At 40.2% G+C, this 27,105-nt stretch overlaps 2 protein-coding genes across 4 annotated transcripts; both read left to right on the top strand.

Annotated features, from left to right (window-relative positions):
• Positions 1-1,658: 1,658 nt before the first annotated feature.
• LOC107216504 lies at positions 1,659-23,196 on the top strand. 3 transcript variants are annotated; one of them, XM_015653713.2, is made up of 7 exons: positions 1,659-2,313; positions 8,036-8,162; positions 15,731-15,841; positions 16,381-16,518; positions 16,635-16,732; positions 18,159-18,324; positions 21,819-23,196. In XM_015653713.2, the coding sequence occupies exons 1-7, from the start codon at positions 2,188-2,190 to the stop codon at positions 21,920-21,922; spliced, it is 870 nt and encodes a 289-aa protein (XP_015509199.1). In that variant the 5' UTR covers positions 1,659-2,187; the 3' UTR covers positions 21,923-23,196. The 3 variants fall into 3 exon arrangements, with proteins under 3 accessions (XP_015509199.1, XP_015509198.1, XP_046587661.1); XM_015653712.2 differs by lacking the exon at positions 18,159-18,324 and adding an exon at positions 17,942-18,107 and having other exon boundaries at positions 1,660-2,313; XM_046731705.1 differs by lacking the exons at positions 1,659-2,313; positions 18,159-18,324 and adding exons at positions 7,803-7,943; positions 17,942-18,107.
• A 1,038-nt stretch (positions 23,197-24,234) lies between these two features.
• Positions 24,235-26,600, top strand: LOC107216483 (glutaminyl-peptide cyclotransferase). The gene is made up of 6 exons (XM_015653679.2): positions 24,235-24,410; positions 25,051-25,194; positions 25,338-25,607; positions 25,691-25,852; positions 26,004-26,229; positions 26,374-26,600. The coding sequence occupies exons 1-6, from the start codon at positions 24,315-24,317 to the stop codon at positions 26,523-26,525; spliced, it is 1,050 nt and encodes a 349-aa protein (XP_015509165.2). The 5' UTR covers positions 24,235-24,314; the 3' UTR covers positions 26,526-26,600.
• Positions 26,601-27,105: the final 505 nt, after the last annotated feature.

Below are 27,105 nucleotides of genomic sequence, written 5' to 3'. Positions count from 1 at the left end.
AAGATTTCGATCAAAAGAGACGGAACTTCTCAGAGAATATGATACTGGAATAATCGTTTCCTCGTAAGCGTGTCGTTACCGGAAACTCTGCAAATACTTGGACATTTCATAATAAAATACGGAAAATTTTTAAGATCGAATAGAAGTTTGAACAAAGTTTTCCGCCCTTCTTTACATCGGGGAGAAATACGAGACAACGGCGAACTTTGGTAATTATCGCGACAGAGAAAATTGGCGGGGGGAAAAGCAACCGCGATTTGCAATCGAACCGTGGCTTATTTTCTTTAAATTTTAATGTCCCCCTTAACTATAAGCGATGAGGACTTTGCATCACCAATAGAGAAATTCTCCGTCGTGTTTGGCCACGTTATACTTCCTGTATACATGTACGACCTTGTAAAATTTATGGCTGAAACGTGTGTGAAGAATGATAATTATATGTCCGGATTGCAGAGTTTGATTAACGGAATGTCAGTATACTGTTTTACATATTAGGCGTTGCAATTAAATTCGTACAGTTTTACACGTCTGTATTCGTGAAAAAAACGCTACGAATTAATTCCAACACCTAATAAATTGAATCAATAATACGAAAGTGTAGCGTACTGTCATTGCCTGATGTATTTTACTCCGAGAAAATCACAAAGTCATTGTCCTGTTACTTGATTTCATCGAAAACTTGACGCGCTTACTCGTCTACCTCGCAATCGTGCAAACTACACTAATACCCAGGATCTGATACCCGCATCAAGAGGCTGATTCGTCGACTGGAGTTTAACAGGTATTTTGCCAGTGGCCCGGAAACTTAAGGATCTACACATTTGAATCCCAGGCAGGGTAGGGCAGGTATAAGCAGTAGGTATCGGGAAATACGTCGGATAAACGGAGCAGGTACAACGGGTGGCCTGAAATGTCATAAACAAGTTACGCGACGAAGTTATTAGGAGCATTGAAGAGACTCGAGAAACAAGCCCGCTTAGGAATGACGAAGGAACGGAGTCAAACCGGATCAAATAATTCCATCAGGCGGTCAGCTGCCCGCTTCGCATCTATGTGTTATGGTTGAAAGTTTTTTTTAACAGGTTTGTTACAACGCCCAGCGGCAAGGTGTGCGATCATCCGAGGCAATTTCGTTTGGAAAGACGATCCGATTCTCGAAACTCTACCCGATCCGCAATTACATGTTCTACGAAGAATAATCGTACAGCAGCACATTCCGAGATTATTACTAGTTTCTATTACACGTGTTCGCGTTGGCTTATCGCGATAATCTCGCTCCGCGTGAGTTTACTTATTATAGGGCAATCTGCAGATCAGGGACAAAGTGAAAGAGAAAGAGAAAGAGAGAGAGAGAGAGAGAGAGAGAGAGAGAGAAAGACCGCCGGGTGGAAATCGGCGGCCGAACCTGTTTCCCGCACCTACAGGATCGTTCACTCCTAAACTCTAGGTAGTCGAAAAATGACGAAGACGGACGAAGATCGAAGAGCCGAAGGTTGAGAACCCCGCACACTTACGCCTTCGCTCCACTCGTATTCCCCCGGATACTATTCATGCTACGCCTGTACCTCCGATACATAGACAGATGCATACCTGTTGCCGCAAGCGATTCGCCCCCACTTTGGGCCTTACCTACGGACCAAGCTGGGCCAGCCAGGCAGGTAGGCAGACCTCCGGACGAGCGGGCCCCTCGGTTTTCTCCATCGCGGCTGTTACTCGTTAGTGCGAGTTGCAGGCACTAAGGAAGGCAGAGTCGCGCAGTGAGTGCTTGGTTACTGGTTACTGGTTAGTGCCGTCGAAGGAACGCTATGCTACGCGAGGATAGCGCACGGACCTTGTTCTCGTACAAAGACTGACTAGTGTTAATTAATTTACGAATAGAGGCGGAAGGAGAGGAGGTGATTTTTTAGTAAAACGAACAGGGAGAGAATCTGAAACGCGAGGACAGATGAGGGATAAATTCTCACGACGACGAGATTGTAAAAACCGCGAATATCGGTGTGAATTGATAACGAGTAACGTCGATCGTACGTAAGTAGGATCGTAATATCGATTGATCCTCGGATCGCTGCAACGTCAGACGGAATTACACCTTTTATCCGTTCTTATTAATTCTCGTTGGTTTCGTACTGTGAAGTGAATTAAATCTCAACTTCGTTTCGAAAGGAAAGTAAATAAGTAAACCTAAAAATGCCTTGTTCCGCGGTGACTCTTTCTCTGGCTACCATCACCGGTATCATCGCCACCGCTCTTCTGGCGATCGCTTTTTCTACGGACAACTGGCTCTACACCGAGGTGAAGCGAGCCCAAATACAGGTTTGTTGAAAATTTTCCAATTATTCCCCTCGGCGGTGGTAAAAAGGCGACCGTTTTTAACCGATCACTTTCGAAACGTTTCGAAACCAGCTGTTGGGATGAAAACAAAAAATGACCGTATAAGCTGAAGGGGAGACGGAAATCTGCATTCCATTTGCAATTGCTGATTTACAATTTACATGTGTACACATTATATACCTATACGTTACTCGGTGAGGTCATGCGACGGGATATTCGCACTTTCAACATGTCGACGATCAGGCCGCGTGTCTGTCCCTCTACGAGGTACAAAAACTTGCCCGATCGCTACCTGCGCAGGTTGTTGCAAGACTTGCAACTGCGTACAGTTGTGTGCCGATGAAGAATCGACTGCTTACGCCGCTTCTTCACCTCCGCCTGAAGAGCTTCGCCCTGGGTAGGAATTATGTTCGGTGGAATGCGTCCAGCGACAGTCTAATCAAAATCAACACCGACGAAGCGGGACCGCGGTGATCGTACGGATGTTCGCCGACACTTTTTTTTTTTCTCTTTCTCACATTTTCTAACATGTTTGTCAACGGTGTGTAGGTGAAGTAAGACTCACATTCCAGCTCAGCCGCACCCATGGAACACACTTTCACGCATACTCAGGCGTCTCTGCGATGCAGCGATGTGGGTGTAATAATGTTACACTCCTACCCGTGGACATCTAGCGTTTATGTGCACCGCGAAATCCAGGGAGAAGTGAGCGAGGGTGCAAAACAGATGAAAAAGTGTACTGTTTGTTTTTTTTTTCACCGTTTTATACCCATGTGCACGACTGTACTTTTATGAGTGACCCCTCGGTGAAAATGATTTCTACGATTTTCTAAAAATTTTTCGAAATACGGGAACATTTGGTGTTATTTCGTGAAAAATTGTAAACATGCGTAGATATAGTTTCTCATAAAAACTTGGTCAATATTCATGAAATTTGTAATTTTTAAGAAGTCTACCAGGCGATAAAATTTTCTAAAGAAAATTAACGATTCTTTATGAAAAATTATGCGTATTTACAATTTTGTACGGAGCAATACGAAATATTCAAATTTCTAGTCTGCGGTAGAAATTTTCACCAGGACGGCGACGTTCGTAAAGCGCATTTGATGAAACCATAGACAAAATGGTGTTGTTGTTGTTCGGTGAATTTCTCCATGATGCCAATCGTATAATGAGACTACGTTATTACAATGGAATCCGTGACGCCGCTGACTGCAAACTCAACAAGGCAAACCCGTTTTTTAATAGTCTGTGTCTCTGAGCCTGAGCTAAGCACCACTCGGCGAGTCGAGCAGAGTCGTAACGACGATCCTTTGCTTGTACAGCGGGAAATTCGTGGGAAAGGAGAAACTTTTTATACTCAAACTGGGATATATCATCGACACACGTATTGCGGTTTGAAAGTATAAGAAGGTCGAGGAGAAAAAACGAATTTATACTTATATTAGGTATATAATATGTATAAAAATTCCAGCCGAGAGCGCAAATCGCGATTTTTTTAAAAATTAAGGACACATCGTAAAGCGTACTGTAATTACGAGCTTGCAACGATCACCGTATTTTTATATTATACCGTTTCAGTTTAGTCTAGTTCATAGCGCTGTGACCGAATTATATTTAATTATTACCGTATGCGATTCGCATCTTCGTATAAATCGTACCCAGACCAACATTTTTCTTAATAATACACGCTGTTTGCGCACACGATGTTGCAAGTTCTCGAGCATCGCGAAAACCCGCAAAATCCGGTTAAATACGGTCATCGAGTGACGTAGATAGATCGTTGGTATTTCGCACTGAATGTGAGAACAAACATTTCTTCCTTGGAATTTGACACGATGAGTCAGAAGCGTAAGAAGAAAGTATTTAGTTTCCTCGACAAACGAATACTGCCTACATTATCCGCTGCGTTATCGGTAGATAATTAAAAGAAAGGCGGTAAGTAAGTAAAAACCAAGAAAAACACAAAGATAAATACGTGACCTTCGTGAGTTAATGGCGAGTGCGGACCCGAACGCCTTGGTATTTTCTGCATCGTACCCTGCCGATTTTTGCTCGTGTAGTTTCAATGCCCGGAGTACAGTTATTTCCACTGTACGTACGTGTAAGAACGAAGCAAACGAGTCGGTCGTTCGGAGTGGTTGAGAGGAGTGTGAGAATAACCGCAGGTATACCTTCCGCACACATATACGTATACATACATACATACATATACATATATATGTATGTATATACGAGGCATCTAACCGATATCGCGTTGATGCATTTTTTCCGCACCTGCATGGCGGAGAGACTGCTGCAGGAAGTGCGGTAGATTCTGATGCCCTTTATCGCTGGTTTTGCAACACGGGAAAATACAGTTGGAAGAACTGGAATCTGTGCTGCATTTCCGGTGCTATCTTAATGACTAAGGATGTACGGAACGAACGAATAGTCGGGTCAAAAAAGTATCGCTTGAGTTAGATCTGCGTTTAATCCTAGTCAATTACACCTATGGAAACTTTCGTGTTACTTACACGGAGTTATTCGGACCTCGGGAAATTTTTGAACGTTGTTACTGTACGCAATATTACGTTACGACTTGAACAAAATTCTGAGAGAAAATTTAACAGTTCAGAAATAGACTCCAATACTAACAATAAGTCTAAATCGATCAGCTCTGGTTGCACTTTTTGCATCCTTCTTGTCTCTCGTTTTTGTCGCGACACATTTTCAACCTGACTGTACCTTCCATACGCTACTATTCTAATTGAATCAAACGACAGAGAGCACAAATGTCGATGGAAATGTCATCAGCAGCCGATTTTACGCAACCAGCTGACGCTGGAGAGGAAACAATGCAAAGTACTGTTGCCAGCATTGCAAGGCTGCATTGGAGTACGGCAAGCATATTTATATGACGGAAGAAACTGCACGGCAGAATTCGCATTTGAAGAGTTATTTTGAGCCGGTGCTACAGAAGTTGAAAATTCCTTAACGTCTGACCCGAGAGTGGCATACCTACAAGGGGAAAGTTCAAAGTGTTGCAAAAAATGTAAGCCAGTTTCTTGGCGGAGAAAGAAAATTCTTCACTGATCGTCGTAGGGGTTCGAAAATGCTGCTGGATTAATTGCGCAAAGTCTGTAAAGAATTGAATTTCTTGTAAAATGATAAATAGATAGATGTAGTCGTAACCAGTATTTTAATTCTCGTGTAAAATGTACACGTTCACTTTCGTTATTTATACGACCTGTACAACACTGTAATTACGTTTCAGCTTTATTACCTGCGTGTGAGGGATAATATTACTACGCGTCACAGCCTAGAAGAGACTCGGTTCTTCTTTCATCGAGCATATATACAGAAACTAATATCCTGCGAATACTGGCGAGGCAGGAAATGAAACCTCCATTTCTCTTATACAGGTGAAATAAAAGAAAAAAAAAAAAAGACAACTCAATTACAGACCTTTGAGGAGAGACGGTCGAGTAAAATCTGTAAAATTATAGACAGCGTGAAAAATTTGAGTGAACAATAATTAAGAAAACGTAAATTTATCATTCGATCAGTCTATGATTCGGATAATCTATTTCTGCCTGTTTTACCATGTACATATTTGCCGAGCAAGGCAAGGATGAATATCATCATTTTGTGTGTCAAAGAAATCGGTCGCCCTGCGCATTGAGCGAGGCAAGTGAGGAGGAGAAAAGTTCGCTGCTGCCTCAGCAGGTTTCCGACATCGTCGTCATCGTCGTCGTCGTCTTACCTTCCGCTAGTCGAGCGCCAGCTCCTCATCGCGGTGAAACTAAACTGTGAAAGCAGCAGTGGCGGAAACACGAGACTGACTCTCTTTTTCAAAGAGCCGCTTACACCGGGCAGCTGGGTGTTGATGCTTTATAAATCCACGACCGTTTCGTAATTGATCTTTTGCACATTACCTGCATCATCTCTGAAATGATCAACATCCGTCAGAAATCATATCATGAGCTTAAAAATATCCACAGCATCACTTCGGTTTTGAACAATATCTTACGCGTTCTTGGTTCTCATCCTTTCGGCAGAAAGTAAATTCTGATTCATCATGGTTAATCTTGCAGCTGGTTTTCGGACGAGCACAATTATCTCAGTAGTCCTCGTTTCTTAAAAACTGACACCACCGGCGTTTTGACGACGAATTCGAATAATTAAAAAGTTAACCCATCAGAATTTCTTACCGAACTGATGATTTTTATCTAGAATTCACTCAGTTACTTGACACTCTCTGCTTATGTTGTGATAAATATCTCGTTTGTCGATCAGATACGAAGAGTTTTGAAAATAATGACAGAGCTACGCGCAACCGGAAGCTGAGGGTCGTTCGCGGTCCTTGGAGAACGGAAATCTCCGGTGAATGTCGGCTCCCCGGATACTTGGGATGTTTACGTTTCATTATGCCGACGAAGACGACGGGTCAGCGGGTCAGTAACCGGCCGGCTGGAGAAGCGTTGCGAGTCGGACATTCATTAGTCGCGTGACCAAGTCGCGTTTCATCCATTACCTGCAATTGAGCAGCATTCGATCTGCGGGATGATAAAATATCCAAATCATCGATTTCACCTGCTGGGAGAATTTCCTGAAGATTTATTTCTTACCGCGATGTTGATATTTTCACACAAGTATGCAGAATTTCGAAAGTGCGACAGATCCGAAGGATCGTACCTTTTGCCCATAATACCTGTAATAAGAATGAAAGAAAATGGCGAGGAAGACGGTATTGAGCGTGAGAAAAGTACGGTTCACACTAACAATAAACGCGAGTTGGCAAAAATAGTCAATCCTTATTTATAGAAGGAAAGAAGGAAGAACGGAATTTCTGCCGTTATCTACTTTCACAGTATATTTCATGCGCGAATGACATCGACGCTTTATAATCCCATGGCCACGAATCGGACTGACTAACGATGGCTGAAGCCTGATGTCATTTACCTAGATTTACGTAACCGCAGGCCAAAGTCACGTTAGTAAACGTCATTCCGTAGTTGAAAGAATGCGAACATGACCCGTGAACTCCCTGATAATAACGTTGTTGAAGTTTGGCGCGGGAACTTCAGCGACACGAGTATTTTTTTTTTCCTCATCGCATTGTACAACGCGGAGTTACTCGAAGGTAAAGTTCCACAGACCAAGATTATACGTCTTTGTATGCGACAAGTGCGGGAAAATTTGCTATTCATCTAACGTGCTGGAGTATGAGTAAACGATTTAGCGAGGCAAGAGAACGAACGATGGTGCTAGGCGACTTGACTGAGGCCCATTTGTTACACCTACACCGATAGAATTTCAAACCGCATTGTGACAGGTATTGGATAACGCGAGTGACGTGAACGCGCATCGCAAATTTCTTCCCAACCATCAAAGTGATCCAGGTTTTTCCAACAGTTCGAAGCATGGCTGAAACATTTCATGTGATTGAAGTTAGTAACGTAACTGTAGCGATGTGTGTTTAAAGAAAAATCGTTACTACGCACCGTCAGAATTGTATCAAATTGGGTAAACCGTAACGATTGTGAATAAAACATACCAATGTTTTTAAAAGCCAACTTCTTCGAACAGGAACGAAATGAATCAAGCCGATTGATTGATCGGTCCTGATTGTGAGTAGAAAAGCCGGTTTCTTCCTTTGAGAAGTGCAATGGCTTCCAAAATGAGGCAGCTGTAATCAATGCAAGATTTTTTTTTTTTTCAGCAATATGCCGCGAAGAATCGAGAGCAGAGTATGCAGCTGGTTGACCAGATGAACTCCAAGTTTTACTACTACACAAGGACTCAGGGACTCTTCAGGATATGTTATCCAAAGGAGAGACCACCGACTGGTAAGTGGCTGATAGACGCGGAGCTGAGAGTTGATCACGATCTAAGATAAGTGTACCAGTTATCGACTCTGTCCAAATTATTGACCTTTTCTGGTTGTGTATACATGTTTGATCCTTATTTCTAAAGTTACCTAAGAATAAATTTACACTCTCTAAGTCTCTAGTAATTGGTTTTAGGTTGATCAATAAATTCCAAATATTTTTTTAAATAAAAGGGTCAAGAATTGGGTCTAGACGTAACCGGTACTCATAACTGGTACGCTTATCTTTGTAGAGACTGCAACCTGCAAAGTCTCGTCTTCGTGTTTCAAGTAATAACACATTGTAGGAAAATTGCCATTTGTAACGGACTTTCTTTTGATGGTGCGGCGCGAGAAAGATAGAGAAAAAACTGCAGCCGAGGGACGTAAAGGCGAATAGATTTTCCGCCGATCACCGATTTCCCGGTTCGCGATTCACGCCCGAGTATCGAATTATGGCCTCCATGGTCAGTTGGACGAAGAAATCCACCGTTTCGTGAAATTACAAGCCGTTCACGTGTGGGTACAATGACTGTCGAGGCGGTAATTGCAGGAGCAATGCGCGACACCGTTATGTGCCTGTATCTACTTAGGATTGGCCTGCACGACATTGTTTCATTGTCGGATTTCGTAAATGTTATTGTCGAGACGCGTATCGACCCTCGCCGTTCAAGGCGAACATTTACCGCTTTGTTATCAGCGTGTAATTGTGTCACGAAATGTCCGACCTATCATTAAGAACGGGTAATTAAATAACAATAGTCATACTATTTTCTTAACGTCATAGAAAAAATTACCGATGCCGTTCGACCAACAACCAAGAAGCAGTAGGAATTTCAATTGGGAAGTGTGCGGAACAATTTCGATGCGTAGATTCGCAATCTCGTTTTTTTTTTTTTTTCTGCAATTAGGATTCTGTGTGAATTCTTTAGATTCTAACATTTCTCGAATTATACGAACATGCGATTAGCATTCACAAATAAATTACCTCCACGTTTGGATATCCACTAAAAATGTATGATGATATACGTGCCGTGATTGCACCCTCAGATTATACGAAGGTCCATTATATATGACGTATTTCACATATTGCATTAATTGATACGCTGTGCGGTAATTAGTGCGTGGGTAATTAGGCAGTGAAAACAGTTACAAGCACAAATAGGATTTTGTGTGGTGTTCAGGCACTTGACGGATTTACCGCCGATGGTGCAACGAGAATCTAATATTGCAACGCATCCTCAATTTACCAACTTCATAAATTAGTTTCAGTTTCGTTGCCAAAGCTATTTCACCGAATTCGAATATTGCAAATATGAGAAATTCCGAATTTGAAAAGTTCCGAAAGCGCTAAAGTTCAAATTTTTGGTGGCGAAACTTGAAGTAAAGAAATCAAACTTTGACGAAACATCAAAATTTCGAATGGTCCGAAACCTGACGCTGAAAGTTCCGAATGATCGAAGATTTTCAGTTCCGTGACTTTCTGGCACGGTGAAATTTCACCACTTTGATCTTTCTTTATTTTGGATTTTCGATATTTTTACGTTCGGAATCCCGGTCATTCTGATTTTCGCTTTTTCTGATTTTTTACACCCACTCGTTGAGTAAACTACGCTGTCTAAGTAGATTTTATTTATCGGAATTATTCCCTATCGGAACTGGAATTTTCGAAATCGTGCGTTTAGGAACTTTCAAACCGTCGGCTTTCCAACCATTCGAAACTTTGTTGTTTCGTAAAATTTTCATCTCCTTACTTCAAGTTTCACCACCAAGTAATTCGGAATTAGGTGTTATCGGAACTTTTCGAATTCGAAACTTCAACCCCGCCCCTTAATTGACGGTTATTCGGCGTGTACAGCGTGGTGAAATTTTAAGCTTGCGAATAGATTTTGCGTGATCGATATAAAAATGTAGAACAATGTAGCAAAAAAGTAAAATCTCATACAGGTGGAACTTGGAATCGGGTGAAATCCTAAACGGAGCTTAGCTTTCGTATAATTTCACGAACAAGTTAACCAGCGAAAATTTGTTGAAGTCAAGTACGTACGATACAATCTTTCTCTCCAGTTCTGCATCGCACGCGTGGAATTCTCGCGAAAAAGATTATTTCAGCCAGCTTTCGACTGTAACCTAAAAACTCAAGCACTTTCGCACTTTGAGTTTATTACTCGACAGTCTGTAACGATATCCACAAAACGAGTTTTTCGGCTCTAATCGCGCAGTTGTATCGGCAGTTTGCGAGGTCCGGTCTCGACGCATCCTTTCGATTAATTAATCGGTCCCGCAATTTAATCTGTATAATTACGATCGGTGTCTGCGCTCAACCGCGAATTCAATGGCGAAATATTTCGGCGATTTTCTTCGCAACTGGCTGAAATACGAGGTTAATATTCTTTGTCTTTTTCTCCTCGACTTCGGCGTTATTTTTTCAAGGTAACAGTGCAGCTCCGCCTAACTCACCGCGACTTTCTATATCTACCTTTCTGAAAAGTAGAAAAGTATTTCACGTAATGGGTTAATGGGCAAGGTGAAGAGACGGGGTCGGATTGCCGTATTAATACGGTAGACGGCGGTGCCTGGGAATTAGAAAATGGTGAATTTGAAGAAACGGAAAAAGAAGCGTTCTCATATTGTTATCAGACGGCGAAATCTGCATAGCACGTATCGTGATTCCTGCATGGGTGTCCGGGAGGCGAGAGTTTCTTAAAAATTGTTATTCCTGAGAGAATAGTTGGGCAAAAAGGGGTCACAGAAAAAGTGATGGAAACGTTTGCGAGACGTGCCGTTCGCGCGGCATCTCCGATTGTGATCAACAATGCCTTGTAATTAATTCCGTAAAGTGAAGTTAAACGGCTGTTCTTCTCAGGAAATAGATCAATAGTCAGATCCGGCCTCGACACACTTCGCACGGCGTTACACAGAGGCATGTTACGTGTATGTACGTGCTCCTTGAGGTATTCATCTTGACAATGAGACAAGCAAGTTGTTTCGGAAGGTTTGAAAGAATTACACGGGTCTGCAAGAAAATATTTCATTTCAGCTGCATGGGATGTTTTTGACAAATAACTTCCATTTCCCTTCTTCGCGCACGGTATTCTTGCAAAATACAAGGTGTTTGGATAAAAAAAAGAAAGCTTAACAATAGTGAAAAACACCAGCATTTCGTTACAACGAACCAAACAATATTTCTTGTAAGATTAAACAAGCAATTTCTTCGTGAAATGTATTTAACACTCCGTGTTCGTTCTTTTTGCCTGTGAAACCATTTCTTCTTCTCTTTTATACTCCTCCGAACACGCTTCCGCTTTCCAATTTCCGTTTCCCTGTTAGTATTTATTCTCGAGTCTTACTCTAGTACGTATTACATGGAAGTAAGAAATCACTTTTGCATAGGATTTTCAGAATCAAGAATACAGGTTACCAGATTTCGAGTTAAACGGGATTTTCGCTATAAATGAAACTACAAACACGAGTTCAAAGGAAAAAACCTGACGTGATGGAGTTTTTTTTGAGTACTTTTTCCTGATTCCAGTGAGTAAAAATCTATAAGAAGCAGGATAAAAAAATCTGTGCACGTTTTTGGTTGGAGACCTGAGTTGTAGTTTCTTGTTTTGCCAGGTGCAGTCTGACAATTCGACAGTGTTGCTTTGACGATTCAAGGCGTTATGGGATTTGGGAACCGGTACTTCCGCATGCTTGCCAACCCGAGTAATAACTGCTCTGTGTCGTAACTGTTCTACACCGCAAGTTGAACAGCTTAATTGTCGTCACGCAGTTGAGCTATTGGACTCAAAACGGTACTCGGTACATTCGTAGTACGTGTCTAAGACTAACAAGTCTTACTCGATAACGAACCGAGAGAAAAGTCGTCGAGCTTTTTCTACCGCTGTAGCATATAAAATGCAACTTGCGATTCAAACTTCCTCCAATTTTTCAAGCACATACATGCAGCATCGTGGTTTTGATCCGTTTCAGGTCGTTCAGCCGTTCAAACTAAGCGTAAAATCGCCACAATTTTAACCAATTTATTCACTTATTCACCCAGGCTTCGCGTTCCCGCGGTTTAACCGCAAAAACTCTTCGGTTATATGTTAATGTACAGAGTGTATGCATTGCATACAAGAGCAGAGAACTGAATTTATCGAGTATTCTGTTGGAAAGCGGGAACGAAAGGCGGCAGATTCAGGAGGCGGTTGAATATCCCACGATTTGTTATTATAAAGGCACGTCTTATTGCGATAGTTTACTCCAAGTCTCGGATATCGAAGCTCCGGAATCCAAGCGCCGTTTCTCAACACCCTGGCACTTGTATAGAATGTGTCTTCGACGTCATATTGCTCGTATACCTTCCAGCTATAGACGGACATAGATTTGCCGTGCAACCCGCCGATTGTTGGACTGATATACCTACAATGCAGTGAAAGACAGTGGTACCGAGTCACGTTACGTCGAATATACAGCTGTTGCTGCTACAAAGGCATGTTTAAATTGATTGCAGTGAGAAATGAGAGGCGTATAGAAGCGTTCTAATTAATTTTTGAACAAGAATACGGGATGTGAAACCGAAAGTTGTGTTATATGTGATTAAAAAACAATCAGATACAATATGGTATGTAGGAGTAGGAGTTCGATGGATCGGTGGCCGATATTTTTCGTTTACACGGTAGAAGTTTATATTTCTAGGAGTTAGATTATTGTCTGTAGGTGTAATAATCACCTTTCGCAGAGAAAACAATACAGAGACATCGTGATGTATATTAGGCAGACATTGAATTAATGTCTTTACGTTCATTGAAAAAGTGATCAAGAATTTACGGATAATGCGCGATATGGTAATTCTTGTATGCACGTAAAATTCAAGCAAACAATTCAATGCTGTTTCTGTTCAATTCTCGCCGAGACAGAGAGAGAGAGAGAGAGAGAGAGAGAGAGAGAGAGAAAGGAACTATTATAACAACGCCTGGGGAATTGATCTGGGAGTTCGGCTAGTAGACGACGGCGACTACAATGGCGCGGTTCCGAAGTGTCCCGTCAACAATAATAAATTGTTATTCGATGCAAAATAGACGGGTACCGTTTCCTGACCGAACGCACCTTATAGGATCGTACAGAGTCTCCTTACTTCCGGCAGGAGTTTCCGGCCGATTGCGTTATACTGTTAATCGCAAACGTGAGCCCGCGAATAGCTGAGTAATTTATTGAAACGACGTGCAGTATAATATACCCGGTGCATGATGACCCACATTACACTACACCCGAAAAAGAAAGTACATATTTCGTTGATATTCGCACGCGTCACAGGCATGAGAACGTACACGTATGCCTATTACGCGTGTATATGTCGTTAGGCGTACGATTCGGTTAGAACCTCCTTTACAGGGAACATGTGTACACGTACGTATACACAATTATACAAAAGCCGATAAAATAAAACAGCTTCTTGATTCACGTATAATCTCAAATTTTGAAATATGTAGGCTCGGGTGGTTCATTTTTTAAATTTTTTGAGAGAAATGTCACAGATTTCTCGAGCGTCACCTTGAAAAAAAAGTTGAAACGTGAACCACCCTAATGCGTACCGCGATTGAAGAAAACGAGTAAAATCCCGACTCGTGAAGAAGGCGGCGAATCATTGTTCGACTTGAATTATATACCTGCTGTGGCGAGCCGAACGTGTCCGTCCGTAAAGAAACGGCTGCACCAGAGCATTGACTCGTAACTGTATCCTGAGCGGCAGTCCACACTAGACCATAAGTTGATGGGAAGGAAGGCAAAAAGCCGAGAGGACGGAACAGCGATTGCTACCGACTCCTGGGGAGGTTCCTCGCGTTACACATACTCGGCGGGAACGGAGAAACGAAGAGGAACTGCAGGTGTAATAACAAGAAATATTATTCCAGCTGTTTCTGAACCATGCGAACGTATTTTTATACAAATTTATGGAAGTCTCACTTTGATCCGAAACGCTTTGAATCGTAAGACACAATGGAACGATGAGTCTAGTAGCGTACAAATGTTGCGATAAAAAAGGTTTGCTTCGATCTGCGTCGAGGGCTCCGAAATAAAACCGTAACAACGAGTGAGCATCGTACAGAAAGACGTGCAGGTTCCAGTGTCCTTATCCCCGTTAGTAGCGGGGTGAAATCGCGTCCTTCGGTTCATGAAGAAAACGCGTAGCTATGTGTATTTGCGTTTTTCCCTCCGCACGCACTCACGTTGTACGACTTTTACATCGTATCTTTCAGCGACAAAAAGTTTGTACAGCGACCGTGAAGGAGGCACGTGGGTAATTACTTCTAATGGTTACTACAATAGTCGAGTAGCGAGAAAAACATCGTACGATTTGTAGAGAATGCACCGTATGTGAGCACGGTACGCACGTGGCTTCAGCAAAAGATATTTTCATTACAATTGAAATTCAACTTTGATTGCGTGTAATGCGGACATAGGCAGACATCGTTCCTATTCGTAAACATAATGTGCGTCTCGGGTTGCTTCGTGGCAACGACGTCTTCCACCCACTTTAATTACCGGCAAATCGATACTCGATTATAGCAGCCAACTGATCTTTCAGTTACATTCAGAAGCCAAAAATTTCCCCTAGAGACTTGAAAGTCTGTACTACACGATTGCTTGTTGTTTGTTCAGTATTTGACATAAAAAAATTACCGCTGATAACTCCAGTTATTAAGTTACGCAATATACTTCGGTCGTTTTACTTTGGTGCCTTCTCGTTCAATCCACCGTAATTTTCAGGTACATCGACCTGATTATACCCATGGCGAAACTCGAAAATGACTTCGTTCTACTTTTCGCACAATCGAGGCCTGTGAAGTATAAAATATTGATGGATTCACCGTTGTGCCAGAATTCTGGACTTTCGTTTGGTCTTGCCATGGAACATGAATTTCCGTCCTCTAGACGTTACGCGCGCTTTGATCGCTATTTTGAAAACCGCTTTGCTCCGATTCATGGTATTGAACTTTGAATACGCACGTAAGCGTATCTGTACTGGTTATACGATGTATTATGGGTATACAATTTGGAGTAAGCAAGACTCGTGATCAACGGCGACGACACGCTGCGATAATAGGGTACAATATTGTACCTTAACAATGGAATGCTCGAGTCCCACTCCGAGTGGTCCGTGATTCCGAGATACGACGGTGACACTTCACATTATAACCAATTGTGGAATACTATTTACAGACATGAAAACACAGTAAGACGATCGCGCTACGAGTATATTTGCGTCGGCCATGGTAGCTGATTGTTATACAGTTTTGTTCCATTTTCAGGGACAAAATCGAGCGCACGTGTCGTCGAACCTGTTTTTCTCGCACGAAAAATCGACGTGTAATATGTTATATCGCTATCAAATTTACAACATACGTATCCATTATGAAGCGACGAGTATATATAAGGATCCCAGGAATCACAATGCTGCAGTTTCTTCTTATCGTATTGCACACTTAGCGATAAGCACAATTTCTCATGATAGCCATGGCCAACAGCACGTTTCAAGTATGTCCTTTTATCATTTTCCAGTCGAGACTTACCTCAGCCCGGTGGAAACTCACTGTATGAATATCGACTACTTCATCCCGGACGAGGAGAACCAGACGAGGGGTTTCTCAGACGACGCTATAGCTCGCCTTCGTAAGCACCTTTCACGATCCTTCTATCGTTTTGGATCCTTTTTTCTTTTTCTCTTTTTTTTTTCAAATCCGAAACAACGCCTCGAGCCGAAAGGCATACCCTGGGTCTGTGTTTGGAGAACAAGGACGTCCATTATTAATAATTTCTTTCTAAACTAGACTCTAGATTTGATCTATATATGTAATTCGTATACCTGTAACGCAAGAGTCTCACAAAGAAACTTTACAGTCCATGAAGTGGTAGGCTTCGTGGTATATTAGAAAGCACGGTAGTAAAAAGAATCTGCAGACTATTGTACGGTTGGCAGAGTGAACAAGAAAAAAAAAAAAATAAAAATTTCATTGCCCAGAAGAAAATGTAAAAAAATAGATGAAATATATAAGCGTGCTTAGCATAATTTTGCATAGACACGCGTTGCTGGGCTCGATAATCGATAAACGAGCCGTTGTCCCAAAGTGACTGTATAAAACTATAATTGCTGGGCTTAATGCTGTTCCAATTTTTTGTATGCCGGTTGTGGTTCGTCTTGAATTTTACAGATATGGGCAGATCGGTGATCGCCTTGTTCATGGTTGGATTTTTGGCAATCTTTTCCGCATTCTGGACCGGAGTTGTTGGCTGCTGGCGAAGGTCTCCAGGAAACATAACAGCGACGGCTATTCTGATGCTCTTCGCCTGTGAGTATCGAATTGCTCTGATGAGGTTCAAATTAACCACTGAAGCAATTATTTTCGCTTTCTCGAATTACCCGAGCGTGAATTTTTCTCTTTCATTTACCCGCGACACATCGAAGGTCTCTTGAGCGCTGGTGGTATGGGACTTTGGCACGGGGTCGAGTACTATGAGAAGGAGAAGGTCGTCGGTGAGGAATATTATCAGCAATGGAGCAACGTGAGTAACGAATCGTCAAACTATCAGTTCACACGTGGCGTTCTTACAGGAACTTACGGTTGACTGTTTAACCTTGGAACGGTAACGGGGGGTGAAAAACGCCCAAATCTCGTAAATTCCATCTCTCGGGTACCCGAGAGAATCTCTCATTCCCCCCTCTAACAAAATAACGTTACCGTTCTAGGGTTAATAAACTACACCGCAATATACGACGCAGCAAAAATTTTTCCCTGCATATTTGCCCTTACAGACAGATTTAAAAAAACTTCGCGTGCTATATTCTCCGTAATTATTATTTGGCAAGGTCAAACTGAGCGTAGGAGTCGCAGGAAGTACGGCCTAGTCAAACATTCCTGTATACCTACGTCTAACGTTGAAGGATTTCTAAGCGTGACGATACTTGAGGTGCCTCACAGACATTAGAGAGGAGAAATACGCGTTTAATGTTATATCTTTATCTCTGTCGTAAAGCGAAGGAAAAAAGGAGGAACTTCGGAAAGGTTCGACGCAATATACGTCTGCCTCTTTACGCGACAATTTCTTTTGACCTCTCTTTACGGAGGCGGTGATGAGAAAATTATTCTGTCTCTTTAGTTTTGGGAATAAATAAGATTACGTATCTTTACCATTGATTTGCGAAAATTATTAGAGTATATTATGCGGTGAGTTTTTCTAACAACGGAACGAATCGTGCTCCTGAATGAGGCAACCCGAGTCACAGTTTATGTTTAGGTTGAGCACCGCGTACCGGCCATTCCAAATATCGTCGAAACAGTTGAATCAAGGTTTGGGATGGCCGTGGGGAGATAAGGTGCTCAACCTGAACATGCGCTGTAACTCCGGTTGCCTGAATCAGGCGCACAGATCGTTCCTCTTCTAAAAAAAGCTCACGTCATACTTGATTCGTACTCTTATTCAAGGATGTCTCGCGCTACTGCATAGTCGACATGCAGCTTGCAGAGATCACACGTATGTATGACATCCCTGGTGAAAATTTCTACTACTACGATTTTCTACAGAATTTGAAACATTTCGTACAAAATTGTATACATGTATAATTTTTGGTAAAGAATAGTTAATTTTCGTCAAAATTTTGTCGTTTTCATTGGCCAGGGATACACGTATACACACATACACACAAGTGATGCGGGAAAGTAAAAATCCCCGCAACGGTGAGACTGCGGTGTGAATCAAAATGATGATCAACAGGTGCTGAAGGATAACGTGGGGCAGTGGTACGACTGGTCATTCTACTTGGCGTGGCTCGGGGTGGCGACATGTTTGGCCGCCATGACACTTTTCCTAATTGCAGCATCCTGCCTGCGAAAGGAGCGAGCGCGGGAGCAGGCGCAGAATGTCCAGTACATAATGCCAGGTGGGAATAACTGACGCGAACGATAATCCACCCTTGAATTAACCGTTCTAGGTATTGAAGGACAACTCGATAGTGTCGTACGATTGGTCGTATGTCGTCGCTTGGGTCGGCGTCGGTTGGTCTCTGGTCAGCGCGATCCTGTTTAGCGCAGCGGCCATTTGCTTGCGGGGCGAACGCTTGCGAGAGGAGGCTATGAACATGCAGTACCTCATGCCTGGTATAACAATTTGCTTTTACTAACTTTATACACATCTACCCACCTACCTACCTGCCTACCTACGACGACGATAGCAATAATGACATAATACGTGATCGCATGGTTTGAAAAACAAAGATTAAACGCGACTTACACTTTTACTAAACAATTTCGTCGTCCGTACAATTATAGTTACAACGATGCTGAGCAATGTTTCGTAATACGATCGCACAAACTTTTTTATACTTATTTTGGTGTCTCGTCGCAATCGTTTTCTGTGTGTAGGTACCGTACATTTAGAGTACTTTGCCAATTTGATTTTACCTAGCGTGAAAAAAGAAACGATGGGTAAAGAAATTATCGGCGTAGCTTGATTATTTTTTTCACTCTTTTCCGAAAGTCGAGTGTAAGTTTGTCTTTCTTGTCGGAAGTATAGTGCGGTAATGTTTGAACGATTATAAGGCGAAGGATATAAGCCAACGCTTTTTTGCGGCTTTAGACGGGATGAAATGAAAATCTTAAATCCAGGTGCTCGTGCGTTAGGGTGGTTCGTATTTAGGGTGTTGAAGTTTTTCCGCCCGACCCCCTAAATCGGCTTCAAATAATTCCAGAACAATTGCTTAATTTTATTAGATTTTTACCAAATTTTTAGTACCATTGTTACTTTTACAATAAAATATGTACCGGGAAAAGAAACATTTTACCCACGTTATTTCCACAACAAACTTCAATCGCAAAGCGCACTATCCTAGAGCTGAGGTAAAAATCTGAAAAATTATACAATTTATTTCCAACTATTTCAAGTTAATTTGGGGGATGGGGGCGGCAAAAATTCGTGAACACGCTAAATAAGAACCACCCTACTGTGCATGGATACCGATGTACACGGAGCTGATATGCCACCCCATACCGAAAGGCGTATTGATTATACGTCAAGCGACGACTTCGTGGAACAGACAGCCGAATTTGTGACGCGAAAATATGTTGGTAGAAAACTTTATATACCTGTGCCTGTACATATATAGTATAGGTATACGCAGTAACCCGACTTGACGTAAACTGTTTAATGAAGTTGGGTATAAAGAATATCGCTAGCAAGAACTTGCATCAATTATGTTATGCAAGGATGCTCGTACATTTGAATTAATTGTTTTACGGAAAGCTCAAAAGTAATCTTTGTAGTTCAATTTTTGTGCACATGGGATATGAGAATAAAAATTTAGACACAAGTGATTGACCGAAACGTTTGCGAGGTGATTCGTTATTGACCATATTAATGATTGCAATCAGCTTATTCAATTCCTGAAAAGATTGAGATTTGATCTTATTCATCGACGAGGTATTTTGCATCGTTTGTAAACGGGCTACAAAATGTAATAAAATTTAAAGTCATCTTAAAGATAGCGTAGTTGATTGAGACAAATATAATGCTGTTCCGTATTATACGTTATACAGTTTACAACTTGCGAAACTGGGTTATGCGAAAAACAGATTCTCGTTTCTTTAATTTCCCGTAACCACCGGTATTATTATAGCCTATGGTCGATTGGATTTAATTTAAATTTCACTGAGCCCGAACGTCCATTCATTCAAATGATTTCTCTCCTCTTTAGACTTTAGTGTGTAGCAGTAATAAAGTTTTTCCTGATTTCTGAGTAAAATACTGACCAACGTAAGTGCGAACTTTTACTTTCTAGATCTGTGTTTCATATACAGGTACGTCTGGATAAATTGACTAATTAGTTAAGCTCTACGTGCGCTCCGAAGATCCTGAAATATATAATCTAGTCATCCGGGATTGCTAAATAAACTCAAGCAGAAATTGCGAACCTCCGCGAAATGATTGAAGCACCACGTCTTATATTGGAATACATGATTAGAATCTCGAATTCGGTTGCTTCAGTGTTTTAACGCCGGTTGCGGAATATTGAGGTGATTCAAACTCCAATTATCGCAGGCTCTTGCAGGAGAGTGTAGAACACTTCGTGGATCATGCAATTAGGCCTCGATCGTTAATTCGGCGAATCATACACGTTCGTTTAATTATGAAAACCCCCTGCCCTGATATCATGGTTCTTCGTCAGCTAATTTCTGCTTTCTTAACAATAAATATAAATACTCCATGTAATTAAAACATCGTGATCATTATTATATCACGGCTGTACAAAGAACTGACTTTTACCTGTTACACAATGTTACATTATACTCATATTGTGTAGTAATTTTTTGTACATACATTGCATTGAATACGTCACATGTCATATTACACATTTAATATCAAGAATAACATACATCCAAACGCATAAGCACGGCTTACTCTTAATACGCACAATTATAACTATATGTATAATAATTTCCTAAAACGCCATTTACACCACACAATTTCCGTGCATGCAGAATGACTTGAGACGGCGCGAATGCGGTTTTGAATTTTCTCGTGCTATTTACTGTGTGTACAATTCGCGTCTCGGTGTAATTACTTGTGAGACTTTTTTCATTCATCCCACGGTCTGCTTATCTCAAATGACTATTGAAGCAGCAGAGTCACGCTCTATATAGAATACTTTCTATATCATTTTACGTCCGACGATCGCATCTCGACTTTATATAGCTGCGCGCAGCGTTAACCGCGTATTATATTGTATCAATGTGTACATATACATATATATATACATATATATCTGCTACCGGGGCGTTAAGTATACACCATCAGCATACCTATAAAGGTACCCACCTACTTACACTCCAAAGATTTTCCGTAGTTTTCTATTCCGAAAGCGTTAAAATAATACTACGTATAATATCGTAAATAACAGTTTACTCAAATTGCTTCTCTTATTATACATATGAGAATCATTGAGGAGCATCGATTTTACATTTCATGTATATATTGTACAAAACATTTCTCTATATTATGCATGTACTAGTGATAATAATTCGCAAAAGAGAATGAATTGATTCTCACCCGGATACAAATTTACTGACATATTATGACAAAAAGAATTTCGACTCGTTGGGCTCTTCCCTTTTATTGCTTCTTTTAATGTTCTAATTCAATTTCGCGTTCAGGCTGCGAGTTGAATTGCTTCTCCGACAAATCAACACCTGCAAATTAAAGCGTTAATGACAAATGTTTCATTAGAAAGGAAGAAACGGCTTTCCATTTATTATTGTTCTCCCAAGTTTTGACTTGACACCTTGCTAAGCCTGTGGGAAAATCTATACTGCAGTACTGCAGTACCGAATATCATGCAAATTATTCAAGTCATTGGAAACAATTTCCCGAAAATAGTAGATAAAATTAACGATTATACAAAATTTAAGAAACGGAGAGACGCGAGTATCTTTAAAAATATTTTTTCCTTGTTATTTTTTGCAAAATTTTCTTCAAACTTTTGTATTCCGTGATGTAAAATATTATAAATCATGGTCATGGTCGATTTGCAATTATAAGACAGTAAAGAAATTTCCAAGGGAGATAATCGTCATTAACTATACGTTGATTATGTTCACAGTTTATCCGCAAAAGCAACAATACGCATACGCCGGTTATCCCCCGCCTGCCGCCTATCCAGGGCCGTATTATCACGGTTCCCAATACGGCCCGTACAACTACTGATCTCGTCGAGGAGTGAGAAGAGAGAAAGGAAGAGCGGAAAATGGAATTCGAGAAAATGGTTGAAAATTAAATTAAATTCTACAAGGAATTTAACGGAGCGGCGATAAATTACCAATTAGGCTATTCATTCATATGAATTCTGGAAATGGAATTTGTATTGCAATAATATTATTTGTTATCTATATTTAGTTATCATACATTATAGTGTGTATGTGCGAGTTACGCAGTGCTGCCGAGGTGTGCATATTATATGCATATATATATATGTATAATACCCGAACTAGGCCCAGTATAGTTTATTTATAAACGATTATAATTCGATCACAGGTTATTATACAAATGTAATTACTCTCTTTTTATATTAGAACGTACGAGTTTTTCACGATAGGAAATTATTACGCAAATAGATACGTTAGTTCGCCGTAATCGAATGGACTGAATTGAAGTTAGATGCCGCTCTCCGTTATAACGGGCCTAATTCTTTGGGTTTATGGTTTTGTTTTATTTTTTTTTACCGTTCATTTTTACTATTTTTTTTTTATTTTGTTTTTTTTTTTACCAATATTATGATTTCTGATTATCATAATTTATATATGTATACATATATATATATATATAGAACGAATGATTATAAATACTTATTATTATCATAAACATCGAACTAATTAACCACGCGAAGGTTGCTCAAATTCTGTAATAAATGGTATCGAAGTATATGTATAGTAGTATACAACATACTGTTTGGTATTTTATTCTTTATAATTGTATGTTATAATCAATGCTGCATACAGTGGTAATGACAATTTCCGAAATAGATTCATTATTTTAACGCAAACGTATAATAATAAAAGCGAGTATAATCTTGGAATATATACGTAGTAATCTACGTCATCCCCCCCATCCCCCCCCTCCCCCCCGCCCCTTTTTGCATCACTACAGAGTTTTTTTTATATTTCAAAACTCTATAACGAATCATGCCTGGTTCATGACACTTTTGTAAAACGATTTGTACTTAATTATAATGATTTTTAAAATTATTTGTAATATTGTTATTGCAAAAAGTAAAGGAAACAATGTGTAAATTGTAAATTTATAACGATTTAGTAATAATAATAGTTATACCATCATCGATATTAATAAACTGGAATAAAATAAGTTTTTATCATCGTATAACATGTACGATAATTTACCTGCCGTTGCGCATAATTCAAATTATATCGTCACCTATCAATGATTAAAATAACTTTGCCGTGCTCTATCTCGAAAGAAACTGACTTGAAGAAAAAAAACATGCATCGATTTGTCCATTTTCATATCACTGTTCTATGTATAACCGTTTCAGTTTATATCATATCCTGCAAAACAGTTTTAACGAGTTGGTGTTAATTTTTTTTACATCCTGTACCACTGACAATTGCAAAGAAATCTGGATTGAAAGCGATATAATTGTGTATTGCCATTATATTCCGGTGATTAATAAATAATTGTAGTCCGGAATAACGAACGAGGTTGAAGTTAGTAACGTTGTTACTTTAACGATGCACGTTTAGGAAACATTATTGTTTCGATTTTCAGGATTTTCTGAAATTCAGCTAGTAAATCGTAACAAAAAAATGTTCATGTTCATATTTCGATAAGCCAACTCCTTGAAAATCGTTCTAAAATTGTGCAACAACGATTTTTTCCATCATGTTTCGTTATGGTGACGTTATTTTAACGTCAGCCTTGTATAAATAACGAAATGACAAGCAAGCGATATTGTCTTCTCCAATTGTGACAATGTTTTTTTTTTTAACTATAATGCCATTTTATTTCGTTCCAATGGTATTCAATGTTTCTTCATTCTTTTTAATTGTGCAAACACGTTCCAAGTGAAATATAAGAGAAATTAATCAAGATCGCAAATATATCACTGACTACATCGCATCTCGAATGCTGCCGCAGATCATGCTGTATAATTTCTCTATTCAATAAAATACTCAATTGATTATTTACATTATTGGTTAACTTTCACCAACAAACCGTTTCTAATAATACCAATAATAAGAACAATAATACAAGATAATTATTACAATCGTTGTATACGTCCGTAATATAAATTGTTGGTGAAAGTTGACGCGAAAATTTTACGACGTATAGGAGATGCGAAGTAAATTGGATAAATAGAAAGAAAAAAATAAGGATTGTAAAAAATTCGCACAATGTCCGCAAATTCTCCACAGCGGTAGTTCCCGTCGACGACGCTTCGTTCTCCGAAAAATCGTTCTCTAAACCCCGGGGGAAATACGGCTTGACTACGACCTTGATAATATGGCCGCGAGCTCGCGGCTGCATGTGGACTGTGGCATGACTTTTCCGTGATAATCAGTTTGGCCGCGGCTTCGCAGAAGGTATGACCATGTTGAAGTTTCCGCTGAACGTGATTAAGATTTTGCTGCTCACTGGCTACGCGGCAGCTCTCAATAAATCGCTGTTGACGAACCAGAAGGTGAGTAAGAAAATTGTTTGCACACACGTAAACGTCACAGAGAAATGATTCAAATACGCTCGTAAAAGTCAGCCACACACCAGCACGCAAACTTAACGAGTGAAAGGCATGTGTAATAATCGCTACCGCTATTCGAGGATATGCGCAACGAAGGCGCAATTTATTTCGCTCGACAAACAATTGCTGGTCAACATTTACGATACTTTCTTACTCTGGTTGACGCTAGACTTTTCTTTACTCACACTGATCAACCAGGGTCGAATTTGAGCGACGCGCGTTACGTGAAATTACAACTTATGCGCAAGATGAAGCTTTGAACTTTAAAGGTCCCGGTTCGAAGGCAATCGTATAGGTATACTTATTATGGCAGCGATGCGCGACATGTCATATTTGACAAGATTGAAGGTAGTAACGTTATCGTAACGAAAGATTGGGGAAAATATCCAGATTCTTTTAATTTCAGAATGATTTTTAAGGAACTAAGATTTCCATGTATGAGTGTATTTTGTTTTATTATGATTTCCTGAATTTCAGATAATTCCAAAATCGCAAAATAACGGCTTTTCCCCGGCATGAATCGTTACGATAACGTTACTAACTTCAATACGATCATATTTGAAAGTTGAACCGTTAATTTCAGCTTCACCATGCTCCGAAATACTTCAATGATGAGAATTTGCTTAGACTCGCCGACATGTCGGACGTCGATCACATCAACGAAATATTGGATAATATATGCATAAAGAGAGTCGTCTCAACTCGGGGCCATCAGAGAGTGAAAAACGTGAGTGTGAATCCCCTCTCATACTTGAAGTTGGAAGACGTCGAGCGCGTTTGGCGCTTTATTCAAATTATATCAAATTACTGATCGTTTCAAAGTTTACTGCTGATTGTAAAACGAATTGTTCCTTTCCTTGTTTGTTCCAGTACATAATAAAATCGATGGAAAATCTCGGATGGTCAGTGGAAACGGACAGGTTCTTAGACAAGACGCCGAATTTCGGAAAATTGGAATTTGAAAATGTAATATCAAGACTGAACCCCAATGCCAGCAGGTACTTGGCACTCGCATGCCATTTTGATTCAAAGTACACGAGAGAGGGGGACTTTGTTGGGGCTACGGACAGCGCTGTGCCGTGTGCGCAGATGATCAATTTGGCTAGTGTGATGAAGTCGTACTTGGATGATATAAAAAGGGTAATAACAGCCGCTTGGCGTTATTCTTACACCAAAAAATTTTACAACAGTATCAGTATGGTATACCTTTATTATATTTTCAGCAAGACATCAGTCTGATGTTTATATTTTTTGACGGCGAAGAGGCTTTCAAATCGTGGGGACCCACTGACTCCATTTACGGTGCTAGACATCTGGCTAAAAAATGGCAGAAGACACTGTACCCCCCTGGCAATACCGAGGGAATGACGGAACTCGATAGAATTGTAAGAATGAGATGAATAACCACGGACCAGTTGCAGTAATATTTTTTCTCGACCATTCAAAGATCAATATGCGCTGAATATAGCATTCAAAATCGTTTATGTATCTATATTGACAATTCTTAGCTAAGTCGATTGAATTTAATGATTTCAGGACGTTTTAGTACTTCTGGACTTAATAGGCGCCCCAGACCCGACGTTTTACAACTATTTTGAGAACACAGAAAAATGGTATGGGATGCTGATTAATGCGGAGAGAAAATTGGCAGCCATGCGAAGACTGGAAAAATATTCGTACGAAAATCCTGAGCAGACATATTTCCAGCCGTACTCAGTTCGGGCCAATATCGAAGATGATCATATTCCATTTTTAAAAAGAGGTGAGGAGAAAGATATGTTTTAATTCGATCAAGCTGCATTTGCTTATTCCAAAGGTTCTTTTTTTTCCGAAGTAATCAAACCAAGAATGGCGGTAGTGAAGTTAAAACAAATTTGTATCGTGTTTTGAAATGGCAAATTTTTAGGTGTGCCGGTACTCCATTTAATTCCGTCGCCTTTCCCCTCTTTCTGGCACCAATCGGGGGATAACAGAGGTAACATAGATATGGCTGCGACAGAAAACATCAATAAGATCCTGAGGATATTTGTCGCGTCGTACCTTGGGATGGATGTTTAATACTGCGGTATCGAATGGCACCAGTACTCGAAATCATTCAACTGCTCAATGTGTAGTCAATTAGGTACATGAGAAGAAAAAAAAAACTGAACTCTCTAACTCAATGTGAACTATTCGCCGACTTTATAAAGTATACTTGATATCAATTTTAAGATAAATATATTTGAAATGTCAACAAACTTGTGCACACTGCAGCATAACAGGTGTATTATTTATATTTATATATATATATATAAATATATTACATATTTATTGAACATTTTTCTAATTATGTGAAAATTTTTTATTTTATTATCTTGTGATAAATGGAAAGCAGTTATATTATTCGTCGAAATATCCATTTTACCGCAGTACCTATGCGTAATTGAATTTTTAAGAGAAGCATAATAACTATTACACTATTGCAAAATACGAGACGTGAAGATAGGCAGATGTAAATGCAGAATTCGGTTAAACGTGTGTAACATTCTGTTTTTCATCTTTTTCCATTCAAAACCGGATTTTCTATGGTTGGGCTGAAAATAATTTATAACAGGGATTGTAGACATATCATTACAGGACTACTTAAGAGTAGCAATTT

The sequence above is a fragment of the Neodiprion lecontei genome, chromosome 2, assembly GCF_021901455.1.
Source record: "Neodiprion lecontei isolate iyNeoLeco1 chromosome 2, iyNeoLeco1.1, whole genome shotgun sequence".
Classification (NCBI taxonomy): domain Eukaryota; kingdom Metazoa; phylum Arthropoda; class Insecta; order Hymenoptera; family Diprionidae; genus Neodiprion; species Neodiprion lecontei.
The sequence above is the reverse complement of the archived record's forward strand: the minus strand, read 5'-3'. Positions and strand labels throughout refer to the sequence as shown.

Excerpts from the sequence above, each read along its gene's own strand:
- LOC107216504 (XM_015653713.2), top strand. The coding sequence starts at position 2,188 with ATGCCTTGTTCCGCGGTGACTCTTTCTCTGGCTACCATCACCGGTATC. Across the intron at positions 2,314-8,035 it reads TGAAGCGAGCCCAAATACAG|CAATATGCCGCGAAGAATCG; the intron begins GTTTGTTGAAAA and ends TTTTTTTTTCAG. Across the intron at positions 8,163-15,730 it reads AAAGGAGAGACCACCGACTG|TCGAGACTTACCTCAGCCCG; the intron begins GTAAGTGGCTGA and ends ATCATTTTCCAG.
- LOC107216483 (XM_015653679.2), top strand. The coding sequence starts at position 24,315 with ATGACCATGTTGAAGTTTCCGCTGAACGTGATTAAGATTTTGCTGCTC. Across the intron at positions 25,195-25,337 it reads GCCATCAGAGAGTGAAAAAC|TACATAATAAAATCGATGGA; the intron begins GTGAGTGTGAAT and ends TGTTTGTTCCAG. Across the intron at positions 25,608-25,690 it reads ACTTGGATGATATAAAAAGG|CAAGACATCAGTCTGATGTT; the intron begins GTAATAACAGCC and ends TTATATTTTCAG.